The following is a 16,740-nucleotide window of genomic DNA, read 5'->3' on the forward strand; positions in this document are numbered from 1 at the left end:
AATTGCTAAAAACTATTCTATGCGTAGGTTCAATTTCACAAAGGCTACCGTTTTTCAGGCGTTGTTTTGAATCAATGATACGAATCAGCGGAGCTTTTGTGTCTCCAATGTGTTGATACTCAATTATGTTGCTGTATACAAATATCAATTGTTTTCCTGCAAGCAGATCAAAAGGGTAATCAGCAACAAAAGCTTTTGCTTCTCCGTCACCCAGTGCCAAATTGTCAAAGGAATCTATCATTTTATAACCAATATGAGTACCTGACCCATCTTTGATTCCTTCAAAGCCCAGAATGCTTGGTATTTCTTCGTCAGGAAATGTAATTCCTTCATTTTTACCAAAAAACAAAACCAAAACGCCTGTGATTTTATTGTACTGATGACTGAATTTAGTTAGACCAGTAGCTGTCTTGATGGCTTTTATCAGGTGTTCCAAGTTCTCATAGCTTCCAGTATTGATCAAGACTGTCTCCCCTTTGTATGGTTTTGAAACAGCACCAGATGGAATACTTCTCTGATGGTTTTTGTTACCTTCAGAGGAATACTTTATGATTCGAGTGTTATTAACCTGGTTGATTCTGGATGGGAAGATAATTTCACTCAAAGCTACTCTCCAATCACCTTGCAGACTGATTTCTTCATTGAAAAAGTTTTTGAAGTTAGCCAAAGTGTTTTCTGGAAAAATGTCCATGGAAGCTGATGAAACTAAATGTATGGTAAACTCATGCATGCTTTGTGAACGCTTCGCTGTTGTCAGCAACTTTCACTAGTTCCAATTGATAGAACTTACCACTGATTGGATTCTGATTCGAATCAATTAGGCTGTATGTTGGAGGGTTTATCGTTGGAATATCGTAAACTTCAAACACTTCGTCGGTAAATGTTTGTTTGTAACCTTTTCGGAAGGGTAAATCAATTTTTGATATTCTAACAAAATCACCAATTCGAAATTTGGGTCGACTAACTAATTTCTCGGATGCACTTGCATTTAATGATAACAGATAGGGAACGTCTTTTTTGTTTACTTTGTTCGGAGCTATTTTTGTTACACGGTTGATGCGTGAGTTTATTGTTTGCACAAAATTTTTCAGCTGAGAGATGTATGAATATGTCCATTTTTCTTCCAGATACTTGTAAATAATATTCTTTAAAGAGCGGATGTTCCTTTCTGCAAACGCAGACTTCTTTTCGCTGAAAGTTTGATAAATTGTAATGTTTCTCCTCTGGCAAAGTGTTTTGAAGTTTCCCTTAAACTCTGTTCCAGCATCCACCCAAACTTTTTTCGGCTGTTTATGCTGAATCATACGTTTGAAGGCTTCAGCTGTTGTTGTTGCATATTTTGATTTGAGTGGTTCGACACGTAGATAGCGTGAAAGACAGTCAACAGCAATCAATAAGTACTTAATACCTGCGTTTTGTTTTGACAGTTTGTCCACGTGTGCCAAGTCAAGAGACCAAATTTCATCAAGGTCATATGCAATAACTTTCAAACGTGCAAAACTTTTTCGAAAGCCCTTATATTTTGTGTGAGCATTCTTGGTCTCCAGAAACTGTTTCACTTTGCGAGGTTGTAATTTTGTGTTTTTTTGTAAATTTTCAACGCTTCCAAACGCAGCTGGCCCTTTTGTGTACATTGACTGCAGCAATTTTTCTTCACTCGTCGTAAGATTCCCATTGTTTTTCCTTCTGTGCACTTGGTTCGTACGGAGTTTCGAAACCTTCCTCTTCTTTTTCGTCACTACTGCTTTCGTCTTCGGTGAGTAGTGCTCTGCTGGTCTGTTGCTGCTTCTGGTTGTCTTGTTTTGGGGGCTTTTGAAACTTTGAACGTTTTTGTTTCTGTGATTTATTGACGATTTTTCTTTTTGTTGCGGTTTCTGGAGAACTTTTCCTGATCGAAGTTTTAGCATTGCTGTTAATTACTTGTTCTTCCTTTATTTGTAACACTTTTAATAATTCAAAATAATCAGGACTGTCAATTTTCTTTGTTGGTTGCTGTAAATTGTACAAGAAAGTGAATGCGTTTATGTCAGTTGGACTGTTGTCAATGAGTAACTTCTCGTCTTCACCAATGAGCACACGATTAGACTTTTTAATTAGATCTACAATATAATTACACTTTAGGTATTTTGAATGAGGCAAGAGAGATGACAATGTTTTTAGGACCTGATCTGCCCGTCTATTTGAATGTTTGAGCCGATTTTCATCATCATCAACACCAGAGTCTTGTTCCGACAGTTTGTCATTGAACTGTGCTTCAATGTGTTCCTTTGGTCGCATTCTATTTATAATAGAGAGCTGTGCTGATTTGTGTTTAATGTCAGGATTCTCTAAGACCCGGGTTTGGTATGGTTGAGTTTTCATATAAACTTTTTTGGGAATTAAAATAAATTCCTCAGCAGTTGTCATTTTCTTCTCTTTTATGATTGACTCAAATACTGGTAGCAAAAATGAATAATGACCCGAACTAAATCAAAACCTGTTTTTGTGAGTAGTATGGCTCTTTTCTTTTCAACTGAAACGTTTTTACGAAGAATAGTCTTGATCACGTTTTCATATTGCTCCAAATCGTTAATCTGAACTTTTACATGTCCTCTGATTACGTTGTAAAAACATTCACACAGTACCAATACAATATTGTCGTCGTAAGTGCGGAGAAATTTCCTCAACTCAGAATCAGATAATAGTACCATTCGCTTCAGTATAAAGAATTTTTTCTCGTTCATTTGATATGTGAGTAATATCGGCTTTGTCTGAAGGTATGTAGAAGACCGACGGTCCAGGCTCTGTAATGTTTGAACAAAATCGTAGACAGTCCGAAGTTTTTGGATCCAGGTCAAGCAATAAGTGTCCAAATGTTTCTCTTGTTGCTATTTCATAACAATTTTTTAAAAAATGAGTAAGATTCAGTTGCTTACCGAGAAACTCGACTTGCTGAACGTCACGTGGTGATTTGAACAAAATGATATGAGTTGTATTCAAATCTATTGTTCGTGACCATTTACTTTGCTGGTAAAGATTGTGTTTCACATAAATGACATTAATGTTCTTGTGTCGACCTGCGGTAGCCAGCTTGACAAACTCTTTGTCATTAAAAATTTCCTCACAAGAATCATCAAATATAAGCAAACAATTTTCAGTATTTTGCAAAAACTCCAAGTTTGTGAATTTTTTGAAAACAATGTTTGAATGCTGGTCAACTTGTGAGTATATTGGTTGCATTTCGTGGTAAAGAAAAATAACATTTTTAAACTTTGGATAAAAGGTGTTTCCTGTTAATATTCTGAAAATTAAATTCGTTTTACCACAACCCGACGGACCTACCACGGCCATAAAGATTCTGTCACTGGTAGGGATAATTTTGTTCATAATCGGGGATTTGGTAAGATATATCCAACTAAACTTGACAAAATCGAAATCCAAACTGATGTTTCCTCACAAGTTGGTTTAAGCACAGTCAATTTCACAATGCAAAGAACTATTAGCATCAAAATTACAAACATTTGAACAAAAAACACAACTTCCGACCGTGGTAATGTTATCTGGTTACAAAATTTCCAAGTAGATTTTCCACTACTTTGCTTTTCGAAAAGAGTTTCTTGCACAACTTGATCAACTGTTACTTGTTCCATCACAAAAGAAAATGTGTATAAAATGAAAATTTATTGTACTTTTTAATGTTTTACATAGAACAGTTCATAACAACTATAATCACTCAAAAATTCATTCATGTGCACCATGAAACATGCGGGTAATCTTGTAGTTTTTTCATAGTACACAATTTTTTTGACTTTGTCCTTGTTCACGAGTTCCTGAATTTCTTCAGGCAGCATTTTGTCATTTTGATCTACTTCTTTACCAGTTGGATGTTTCGATATCAATAGAAGTTTCGGAGGCGAGACTTTGCGTTGAGAATCTGACATTTTGTTTTCTCCACTGAATGAAAGGCTCGATGTAAAAAACCAAGTGTGTAATCGAACGAATTTCCTCCTCTGTCAATAACACCCTAACTTTTTTCTGACGAATTTGAGTACCACTTTTTATCGCTTCTCCTTTGCAAATTGAAAGGTTCAGTGTCCCCTCCTTCGTGATCAAGGCGCAAATAGTCGAATTCGCTGACAAGGGTGCTTCCACTTTCGTCAATTCCTCTCTCATTTGTCAACCAGTCAAAATAGAAACAAGCTTTTTCCCGTGCACAATGATTGTTGAAGATACCATGTTGTGTTGAGCTATGATTCCCACAGTTAACTGTAAAAAAACTGTAAGATATTTTAGGACACTTCAGAGTATTTAAATCGATTACTGGACAATCGAGCAACTCCGATAAAAGTTGAGACTTTTCAAAACCTTTAGCGTAGTAAACCGCTCTTGGGTTTCTTAAGCGAACGCTTTGGACAATTTGTGTTAGATAAATGTAAGGATAGTTTTCAGAGTTCCAATCTAAGCCATGTAAGTTTTTAGATAACCAACTGATTGAAGTTTTCTGCGGATTTGTCAAATCGGAAAATTTTGATGGTGGTGAAAACAAAACACAATCGTTGTAATCTTCAGTACATATACCAAACTCTTTAACAATAAATTTTTCTTTCCTGTGACGGAAACCTTCAAGGTCTAACACAACTGTTTTACTGCTTAACATTCCAACAAGTGATAAATTTTTGAGTGGAAAACTTTAATATACAAACAAAAAAGAATTCCTGTCAGATGTCCAGTGAAACAACTATTAAGCTTCCAGGGAAGCATGTACGAGTAGCCGGGTCCTTCAGTGTAGAGCTCCTGGATGAAACCACCAGCGTCGTGCAAAATTGCGTGTAATCGTAGAATTTTGGAGTTGTTTAGGTATGAATCTAAAGAAGAGTTATCTATTCCAATAAGTCCTCCGTAAGGTCGAAGTTTCAAAGCATTATCATAATCAAAGTTTTCCTTTTGACTAAAGTATTCACTTGCTGCTAAGAAATAGTTCAGTCTTACTGAATTGTTTGGGTATGTTGTGGCTAATAACAAATACTTCTCATGAATGTTTTTCAAACAATATCTACAAACTATTGGTTTATCAAGACGCATTCCGAGTTAGATTGAAGTCGACTGAATCTGAAAAAAATAGACACTTTTGATTTTCTCTATGAAAAAATTAAATCAATCTAATTCATAGAGGAACAGATTACAAAACTAATTGTCTGCTGCAGTTGAAAGCGTTAAAAGTAATTAAAACATTTTTCATGTTTGTCCTCGTTCATTCGTAAAACAGTGACATTTTTATACAAACTCTCTTTCATTAGAAAGTCAAACACAACAAAAAAGAATTTGTCTATTATTTCTGTTTTATAGCACCAGTTTGAACATAAGGTATTGTAAATAAAATAACAACCCACTTAAAATGTTCTATATTGATTCTTAAAATAGCTTTCCGGAAAGATAAGAACTGGCTGGGATTACACGGATACTTTCTAATCTGTCTTTATTTTAGATAAGCTGAGTACATGTAGCATAAAAACAGCAGACACTAAAGAAAATATCTTCTCGTCCATATAATTAAATGTTTGTAGAACACAAACACTTCTTTTTACGGTAGCAGACCACCCACAAAATGAGTTTTCAGTTCTTCGCTTAAACCAGATTCTTTAGATTCAATACTTTATAAGTAAAATATTTATATTCTGTCTCAATCGTTGGAAATTGTATTGATATAGGTTTAAGCTTTGATAATTCTTGTTGATAACAACTAATCAGATTACTTCAACAGTAATTAACTCATTATATTTACCATATTCTTCTTAGATTTTTCTAACAGTCTTTTTTTTTGGTATATTTTACAGTCTTCATCAATTTATTCAAGGCCACTTATACGATTGTAAACAGACGAAGATATCACTGAAATCTTAAAATGTTTCCCATTGCAATTATACTAAAAGAAAAATATTCTTCCAGCAGTCGAACAATTGCATACGAGACTTTAAAAAAAGAAAATATTGTTATTGTTCAGCAAGAGTATCAAGGCAAAGACTGGAAAACTGTGAAACACATGGCATTACCTGTTGTTACTTTCGATTTCATTCAGTCTTTTAGATGTGAAAAAGCGTCATTTAAGGGAGCTCAATATACTCTGGAATTCGTTGCGGGCTGTACTCGTGAGTTTATATTTGACTAAAACGTTCTGGGAGATGATATTAGAAGAATTCTCTATGATTACGATGTTCAAGAAGTACCTATCTACGAAAATCAGGAAGAATATTGGCAGGATTTGGAGCTCATTGAAAACTTTTGGAAAATTCCAGCTATTACTGAAACTCCAGATTCAACAACCAAGAACTTAGAAAACTCGATAACATCTACAACAATTTCAACGAGTTTAATCAAAACACCCGAATGTAGTAGGCTCGTGGCAACCAACAGTCTTGAAACGCCGCCTGTCAGTTCTTGTCTTGCTCCAAAAAAACGTAAACTCTAAACTATTCTCCTAAAACCTCAAACAGTTATAATCTTTTGAATTGCATTTGCTCAACCTTGATAAACTACTAATAATACAATAAAACATTGTTCGTTGTTTTGTTGATGTTTTAATTGTTTGTTCGTCTCTAGTGTTCTCTCATTTGATGGCTCAAAGTATGTTCTGAAAAAAAAACACTTTCATAATGACAAATTCAATATGTTTTCATGGCAGGACTCTTGGAAGTTTGCTAGTACAATATGTTTTCCCGGAAGTTTTTATCCAATTAAATTTAAATCTGTTAGTTTAAGCGCAAGACATAAGCAGGTTATTTACTTCCTTAATGTCTATTTTTTTAAGTATAAAAACAAGTGTTTACACTGACAGCTACAAAACGTCTTTCTGTACCGCTACTGTCATGAGAAAAAATAAAAAAGAAGGAACAATCGTCAACCGCTGGCATAGTTTGTTTACAAATCAAACTCAAACTCAAACTGAAACTCAAACAAACTCTTATAAGTTTGCTCTATTGCTATACAAGTACTGTGTTAAACTGTAATAACAAAACCACCCAATGCAGACAGTTGAACATGTAAACTTATTCAAAAATAAATCATAGACACTCTCGGTCGATCGGTCTCCCAATCACAATGGAATACGACAACTACTCGAGTATAATGACCTTCGGCAGTGACTATAGTAGTTAGTCATAGTATACATTATATTCTAAAAATAGATTGATGACACAGAGAGTTCTAACAACAACACATGCATAGCAACAACCACTCACCTCCTTGCCTATTACTATATTTTATTCTCATGCATCATCAAATAAAGGGTTATAAGAGTATTTGAGAGTACTGACTGATAGTAACAGACATAAAGAATACTACAAACAGTCAACAACCTATTGATGACAGTTTTTGGTTATAAAACATTTGATATAATCTTAGTACCAGGTAAAATGATGTCCACAAAAAATTAACATTAACACCTGCAACCCAGCGCAAATTGTGTTTCACACAATTTTAATACTTCAAAATTTTTGAATTTTCCCAAAATTTTTCAAAGTTTTTTTTTCAATGATTAGGCCCACCAGGTGAGATGAGGTCAACAAAAAATCGCCTTTGAGACCTGAAACCCAGCGCAAAATTCATTTCACACAATTTTAGTACTTCAAAATTTTTGAATTTTTCCAAAATTTTTCAAAGTTTTTTTTCAATGATTAGGCCCACCAGGTGAGATGAGGTCAACAAAAAATCGTCTTTGAGACCTGAAACCCAGCGCAAAATACAATTCATGCAATTTTAACACTTTGAATTTTTCATTTTTTTTTCAATTTTTTTTTCAAAAAATTTTTTTTACTGATGAGGCTCACCTGGGCTGATTACAAAATGACAACCACTGGAACAGCAGTGCTTTTTCCCGACTAACATATAAAACAAACCAAACCTACCAAAAAAACGTCAAAAAATTCAGAAATTTGCCAAAAATGTGTCTTACTGGGCACGCAACGGGGGGGGGGGGGGGACATTTGGGTGTTACTGTGTTCGCAACGGGGGGGGACACGAAAAAATTTTTCGAAAAGGCGATAGTTTTTGGCGTTTTCCACCGCTCTTGCCAAAACGCCAAAAACTATCAACTTTTCGAAAAAATTTTTCGTGTCCCCCCCCGTTGCGAACACAGTAACACCCAAATGTCCCCCCCCGTTGCGTGCCCAGTAAGACACCTTACTACTACTAAGAGAGCTCAAATATCACTAAGACAACGGGCCCTGACGGCATCCCCCCATGTTTCCTGCGAGATTGCGCGGAAGGGTTAGCCGAGTCGCTGTCCTTCATCTTCCGAAAAGCAAAAGAGACCGGCAAAGCAAATTCCCTTCATGCTGGAAAATCTCCTGCATTAAAACACTGCACAAAGAAGGAGCCAAAGACAAGGTCGCTAACTACCGCCCAGTTGCTTCATCTTGTATCAGCAAAGTTTTCGAGAAATGCATTTACGACAACTACTCGAAATCGTTGAACCTCACAACTCTGAGTGTCAGTTTGGATTTCGAGGAGGCAGATCATCCGTACTCCAGCTTCTGGTCTCTCAGAACAAAATCGCGGAGAGCAAGGACAGCTCGAAGGCAACCCATGCTGTGAACTTAGACCTGAAAAAGCCTTCGACAAAGCGGATCATTCCATTCTAGTAGCAAAACATCAAGTTCTAGGAGTCAATTGTCGATTGCTCAAAATAATCGAAAGCTACTTATACGATCGAAGACAATTTGTTCAAATCGACGACGCCCAGTCATCAGAACGGAAAGTGACCATTGGTGTAACCCAAGGCTCTAGATTAGGACCGCTCTTCCTCTTGGTGTACACAAACGATCTTGCCGAAGCTATCAATGATTTGCTCGTGTGTTCCAGCAGGGGCGTCCCTTCAACGATCCCTGGCGAACCTGGAGAATTGGTCACTAGCCAACAAAATGGAGTTTCACCAAAGTAAAACCAAGCTAGTGATATTCTCGGGGCTGCAACCCGAATACAAGCTCTGCACCAAGTCAATCGGCTCGGCAAAAAGTAACCGGGACTTGGGCCTCATAGTTTCATCAAATTTGTCATGGTCAAAACACATATCCAGAGGGCTTCGCAAGGCATATGGATCCCTCAATCCGCTTAAGAGGAACGTCTCCAACAAGCTGAGAGTTAGTGCGAAGCTCAACCTGTACAAAAAGCACAGTCGTTGCTGTCATCAGCTACGCATCGCCCTGTTGTTACACTTTAAGAGGCGACATGAAGTTTGAACTGCTCCAGCGTCGCGCGACTAAATGGATTCTGCCAAACATCAGTGACTACATAGAGCGTTTAGCCTTTCTGGAGGTGCTCCCAATTCCATTTTACCTTCAACGCTGGGCGTTCTCACATTGACTAAGATATGCAATGGCGCATACGATCTCTGTTGGGAGGACTTCATATCTCTGAAGAACGGACCCAGACGAGAAAATAGAAAAATTACGAGTTAGAAAAAACCACGATTTGAGTCATCCCACAACAAATTTTTTGCTCGCACAAGTCAACTATTATTTCTATCTACTGACATTACAAGACCTATTGGTCTGAAAACATCGTTACTTCAAACATTCTGGAAATACTTCACTGAAAAGTTCAGCGAAAACAACCTTTGTTCATGGAGAATTACTTGCAGATGACAAAACTGTGTTGGCCGAAAAACACGAACTTTTAGTTCGGGACGAGAGTTCCCTCAACATAATATAAATTGAAAATATTACCATTATTATTAAGAGTGAAACTAGCCTAGAGAAGGCAGAAAGAGTTCACGCAAAGTGTTGAACAAGCTGTGAAAAAAATTAGAAGCTGAAGCGGCTATTAATAAGCCTAGAGAAGTCAGAAGGATTTCACGCAAAATCCTGAACAAGCTGTGAACTAAGGTAAAACGAAATTTCTGTTTGACGAAGTAAAAAAAATTAGGAGTATAATAGCCGGCTATAATTAGGAGCGCTATAATAGCCGATTTGCCAAGAGAAGTCAGAAAGCGAAATTTTTATTTGACGAAGTAAAAAAATAGGAGCTAATTAGGAGTAAAAAATTAGGAGACAAAAAATAGGATGAAGTAAAAAAAATTTTTTAAAAATTGGGAGTAAAAGAACTAAAGTAAAGCGAAATTTTTATTTGACGAAGTAAAAGACATTAGGAGCGCTATAATAGCCGGCTGAGAAGCTGAGGCGGCTATTATTAAGATAGACAGCTTGACCACCAGTCCTTTAATAGACCAATGAACTTTTTGGTTTAGATTCGGACACTCAATTTATGAGACACATACGCCCTATAAGGAAAAAGCCCTAATAGAGCTTTTTCAAAATCAATATTCGAAATCGAAAAATCAAGAATCTAATACTCAAGAATTAGCGCATATACGTTTGGCACTACTTATATGCACACTATTGATCTTTAACTAGCTTTACAAGTTTATGACGTTTCTGAAGACAAAAGTCGCAAATTCATTGGTCAGACGAAGAATGATCAGAAGAAAAATTGCATGAAAAAACCAACAGGACTAATACAGCTGGTGCAAACTTCGTTTGCGAGCAACTAAATACCGTCTCCTTCATAACATACTAAGAGTGCAAAAAAACTTTGTACCTCCTGAAATGGAATGACCAAATGTATTTTTTTGTTCAAACTTCAATAAAATGTGTACTCGTACTCTGTGGTCTGAAAATGGCATGTGAAGAGTCAGTGTTCTCGTACAATTCAGCATTGTTGTAATCCACTGCCCCTCCTCCACCTGCACTCGTGTGTCCACTGTTAGATGAGAGTCCGCCTGTTCCGCCCCCTCCACCTCCCTGGTGGACTAGAGGGGTCGTCTGGTTAGAGCACTCCGAATCTGCACACACAAACACAATTAGCATAACATAGATAGAAAAGCTCTTCGAGTAGAAAAAGCTGCATCGAAGTTCACAATATGCCACAGGGGCCGGTGAAAAAAAAACATGTTGAAGCAAATTTCGGCAAGCAAACGGTTAGTTTTTTCCTCACAGACATTAAAACAGTTGCTTTGCAGCCCAGTGACATCAAAACACCACATACATGAAACACGTCACAAGAGCCATGAAACAATTGCTATCACAGATTCAGTTTCATTTTTTTCCGCTTTTCGAACAAATCACGAAACGGATGAAAGTTGATACTTGCCTGGCTCTGATGCGAGAGAGTTGGAGTTGTGAATGAGATCAGCTGCCAAGGCTGATGTTCCGGTGGCCCCCGTAGCCAGGGGAGAAGCGACAGAGGACGAGTGATAGCCAGAGGTGGCTCCAATTCCATTGCCATTTGTGTAATGGTAGGGCGATGAGGTTGAGGAGGATGTTGAGTTGTGATGGTGCTGCTGATGGTGATGATGATGTTGATGGTGGGCATTGCCATGTGGGCCACCGTGGGCTGACTTCCTGTGATTGGAAAGGGATCCCTTCGACTTGTACCTCTTCTCACATACTGAAGAACAAACACGCCATAAAAAGGTGCATTTTTGAATTTTAGATGTAAACTTCCGTCAATTAGCGAGCGCATTTTCCTATCAATTCATTAATAGGCGAGCTTAAGCCGAAATATTACTATGAAGAAACATAGCCGGCAGATTGCCGGAAAATAGCCGCAATAGCTTCGTAGATCTTCAGTTCTCGAAAAAAAAAACAGTACAAAAGAGACCAAAAAATCGTCTTTTCATTGAAGGCTGATATGTTATATTTTGAGTAAAAATCTGTATAAGTTTTTGCTGCCTCTATTAGCTGCTAATAACGCGAATGAACAAAAAAAAACTCGCTCCACTAAGAGCGAAAAATGACGTCACACACGCACTTCAGTTGAAATTGAATGAACAAATAGCAGATCTGAAGTGGTTGTGACGTCATATGGTCGTAATAAAAATTTTGACGAAATAAAAAAAGAAAAGGCCAATAATAGCCCCAGCTATCGCTGCTCGGCTATTAAAAAGATAGAAATTGACAAAAATTTTTCCTAAGTTTCAAAAATTGTTCTAATTCAGTGTGCAGTTGCAGTTAGATTCTAAACCTTTACTTACTTCGGCTTCTAAACTGAAGGGTATCAAGCTTAATACTAATATCAGCTAGCAATCGCTCTAATGAAGTTTGATAACCTAAGGCACTATGACTAATTGATCGGGCCTTATCGATTTATCCCGTTTATTTTGATTTTGCTTCTTTGACATTGATTGAATCCACTAGATTACGTAATTCAAGGCTTTAAAGAATTTAAAATCCAATCAGTTGAAACAGTTAGTTAAGTAAGTCAGAAGTCAAACGTGAATTCGTGACTTATGTAAAACGAAAAACGTGATCAAAAGGTAAAGCGATTTTAAAAATGGTAAAGCCACATCAAATTACTAGAACGGCCGTCATTGACTTCCATGACCCCGATTGGGTATGAATCAAATAAAATATCGATAATTTTACAAAAAAAATTACACATAGCTGGCAGATTTCAAAAAATAGCCGCAATAGATTCGTAGATCTACAGTCTCAAAAAAACAGTAAAGACAGACCAAACTACTCTTTTCATTAAAGAATGAGATGTCATATTTTGATTAGGAATCTGTATAAGTTATTGCTGCCTCTATTAGCTGCTCTCAAATAACCTTCATTTAGAGTGACACACATTCACTTGACCTTATCTCTTTGAACAAAAGTCAATTTCAAAGTGAGGAAGTCATTTTTGAGTGAGGTAAGTCACGTGTGACCAAAAACTTAATCACGCGAATGAACATAAAACTCGCTCCACTGAGACTGAGATATGACGTCACGCACGCAACGGTAAAACTGCACGATTGAATGAAAAAAACAGATTTGAAGTGGTTGTGACGTCACACGCGCACTTGCATGATAGAATGAACAAAAAGCAGATTTGAAGTGGTTGTGACGTCATATGGTCGTAACAAAAATCATGACGACGAAATAAAAAAAACGCCAAGAGAAGGCCAAAAATAGCCCCAGTTATCACTGTGCGGCTATTAACAAAATTGCTCGCTGTTTCGATTGGATTAAGTAGCTAAGCAAATTCTTGTTTTGATGAGAAGATACAGGTATTAGAATCATAAGCAATAACAATTAGACCTGGTAACAAAGATCAATTAGAACAAAGTTCAATTAATCGGCTTTTAAAACCGGTCATCTGGGTTCATCCCGTTTCTAGGTATGTTTGAACAAATTTTAGTCGCTCGAGGGGGACTCAGATTTCGTTCTAACGTACTTAGAGAGCCAAGGGGTACATTACAAATTTAAAACCACATCGTACTGAGTAATATATATATATATATATATATATATATATATATATATATAAATTTTTGCTGCCTCTATTAGCTGCTCTCAAATAACCTTCATTTAGAGTGACACACACCCATTTGACCTTATCTCTTTGAATTAAAGTAAAACATAGCTGGCAGATTGCCAGAAAATAGCCGCAATAGATTCGTAGATCGGCAGTCTAAAAAAACAGTAAAAAAGACAGACCAAAAAAATTTATCTTTTCATTGAAGGCTGATCTGTTATATTTTGATTAAAAATCTGTATAAGTTATTGCTGCCTCTATTAGCTGATCTCAAATAACCTTCATTTAGAGTAATACACACCCATTTGACCTTATCTCTTTGAATTAAAGTAAATAAAAGTCAATTTCAAAGTGAGGAAGTCATTTTTGAGAGTGAGGTAAGTCAAGTGTGACCAAAAATTTAATCACGCGCATGAACAAAAAAACTCGCTCCACTAAGAGCGAAAAATGACGTCACACATGCAATTCAATTGAAATTGCATGAACGAATGAACAAAAAATGGCTGTGACGTCATATGGTCGTAACAAAAATCATGTCGACGAAATAAAAAAAACCAAGAGAAGGCCAATAATAGCCTCAGCTATCGCTGTGCGGCTATTAATAAAAGTCAATTTCAAAGGGAGGAAGTCATTTTTGAGAGTGAGGTAAGTCAAGTGTGAACGAAAAACTAATAACGCGAATGAACAAAAAAACTCGCTCCACTAAGAGTGAAAATGACATCACACACGCACTTCAGTTGAAATTGCATGAACAAATAGCAGATTTGAAGTGGTTGTGACGTCATATGGTCGTAATAAAAATTTTGACGAAACATATAATACTTAGCAATAACATATAATATATACTCAGCATTGCCGCTGTATTCCGCACACATGTATTAAAATTAGGAAAGTTAGCGAGTAGGAAAAACGGTGATTTATACGTCGGTAGTTTTCACATTTTAAGTGTTCCTAAAATGGTGACAATTTACCGCACATTTGTATGAAGATCAGGAAAGTTAGCGAGTCACTCGAAAAGTCACAAAACGGTCAACCAAAAATTTTGCATAAAAAAGACACACGTTTCCAATAATTAATCCTCTTCGAGAGAGCAATTAATAATTAAATAATAGGAATTAAATATTTCAGAAAGCAATCGCAAAATCAAAGAGCGTAAAGCACTGAAAGAGCAAATGATAAAGATGTTGCTCACAATCACAGGCGTACGACTTCTCGCCCTCATCTGGGGTGTCCCGCCCTCCTCCAGTCCCAACTGCCGCGGCGCCTTGTCCATAGGATGACCCAGCAGACAGTGCAGATGAAGTATGTGCTCCAAACTGGTGGTGGTGATAGGGAAGATGTCCAGTGGCAGATGTACTACCAGAACTGTTGTTGTTCATGTTGCCAGATGCACTATAATACGGAGTGTATGATCCAGAGAGGTGTGATCCCCTCTCCTGCCCCCCTCCCCTCTTACGCCCTCTGCCACCCCTCCCACCTACACCCAGTCCAGCACCCTAAAAGAACGACAATCTACATATTGCGAAGGATCATTCCAAGGATTAGAGTAAGCTAAAAAGAAACTTTTGAGATTAATATTTCAAAACCTAAACATCCTGTACAAAATGTATGCTCACATCGTACTGGAAATCAATAATTATTAGGAGCAATATGGGATAAAGATGGACTGCTGAGATGGTTATATTTTAATTCAGAATTCGAACTACTTATTGCTGTTGCATAGCAAGATTTCAGGAGCAACTGCAAGCGTCGATTTTCGGGAGTAACTTTTCAAACCAAGCACGTGGGGAAAATCAAAATTGTATGAGCAAATGCTTCATTTTCCATAACTTCGTTGTAAAAAGGACAGTGAAATTTAAACATAAACCGACTAATCGCTCAATTTCGAGGGGACGCAGCTTAGTATTTTGAGGGGGTGTTAAAAACGCCAACCCTACAGGATTTCGAACCAGAAAACAACCAAGATGCCCGTCCAACTTCTTAACAAATAAGCTACTATGTCGTTGATTCTGAGCAACTGAGATCGTTGATTCTAAAACTGAATGAGAGCAACTTAGATCATTCAAAAATATGAAGAACTCAAAGTCAATGAATGTTCTAGATCAAAAGCGCAAACCAGTCAAGCAAAAATTTAGTATAAAAAGACATTTACAATAATTGCTTCAAACTTCGTTCGAGAGCAATTGAAAACATAGCTGGTCGACAAAAGAAATTTCTCTTTTTTCATCAATTGCTGAGAGAAGAGTGACAAAAACGGGCAAAATATCGCTCCAATAAGAGTGGAAAATGGCATCATGTACAAAATTCAGTTAAAATTGCATTAGTGATTTGAAACAAACTATAAAATAACAGGCTATAAGTGCATGGTCCTACAAAATCCCTACGAGAACAAAAGAACAAAATTATTATTGAAAAATACTCCCCAATAATGGAAAGGGAAAATCACTTGAAAATTTAAACCGCAAAACATCTGGTAACGTTGAAAAGTAGGCAAAACAAGTGCATGTCCTAAATTTAAGGAAGCTCAATAAAAATATTTAGCAATCCCCCTGTCAAAACAAAACAGTAGAAACCAAATTTAAAGATTCGAAAAAAGTTCAAAAAAATGTTAAAATAGCATTAATCCACTTTCATTAAAATTCAAACACCAAACACTAGAAAAAAATTGAATTATCAACTACACAAACTCAAGATCCCTAGCGTTGCATAGAAAGTGACACTCTTGTGAATCAAACAAAAACAAAGAAACTGAACAAAAAACTACCGAAATCGGATTAATTGAAGGGGCGCGAGTGGAGCCAGCGGGGGGGGGGGGGGGAGTGATGGGGCGGGGGCAACAGTGTGTGTGTGTGTGTGGGCGGGGGGACAGTAGGAGGGGGGCTATTGGCTGCACGGGGCACTTACGGCCTGAACGATGTGCAGGGGTGAGGATGGGGGAGGGGAAGTGAGGGGGGGGGGCTGGTGTGTGTGTGTGTGTGTGGGGGGGGGGGGGGGTCAACCTTTAAGAACCGCCCTTCACACCATAAGTATAAGCCTCCAAGACAGTTTCTATGAATCGCATACTTGAAGACTATTGAGCTGAAAAGCTCTAAGAGAATGCAATGCCCACTGAGCGCTACATGTTTATCCCGTTTTTGAGTACAAAAAGTCAAATGGGACGGACGAAAAATCGGTCCAGCGAAAAATTGCATAAAATAGACCAACAGGTCTAATATAATTGCTACAAACTTCGTTTGAGAGCAATTAAGAAAAACTTTTGCCAAGTATTACAGTGCACGAATTATCGAAGGGATGTTGCCATACATACTGATTACAAAACAGTTCGCTTAAAAATCTAAAAATAAGGTAAAAAAAGCCAAAAATTAAATTAAAAATGGACAAATATGGGTCGATTTTGAACTAGAACGCAATATTAGGCTACCAGAAATGTATATCAAATTCAGAGTGTTACATATTGCAGCGTCGTGAATC

At 37.2% G+C, this 16,740-nt stretch overlaps 1 protein-coding gene across 1 annotated transcript in view; it reads right to left on the minus strand.

Annotated features, from left to right (window-relative positions):
* The window catches only part of LOC142350752 (uncharacterized), a 275,857-nt gene that overhangs the window by 25,575 nt on the left and 233,542 nt on the right, over positions 1–16,740 (minus strand). The window contains exons 6-8 of the mRNA XM_075402707.1: positions 14,462–14,765; positions 11,122–11,418; positions 10,634–10,813 (exon numbers count right to left, since the gene is read on the minus strand). Of these exons, the coding sequence (XP_075258822.1) occupies positions 10,634–10,813; positions 11,122–11,418; positions 14,462–14,765 (781 nt within the window). The remainder of the gene's footprint in view (positions 1–10,633; positions 10,814–11,121; positions 11,419–14,461; positions 14,766–16,740) is intronic.

The sequence above is a fragment of the Convolutriloba macropyga genome, chromosome 12 (genome assembly GCF_964194025.1).
Source record: "Convolutriloba macropyga chromosome 12, txConMacr16.3, whole genome shotgun sequence".
NCBI classification, from domain to species: Eukaryota; Metazoa; Xenacoelomorpha; order Acoela; family Convolutidae; genus Convolutriloba; species Convolutriloba macropyga.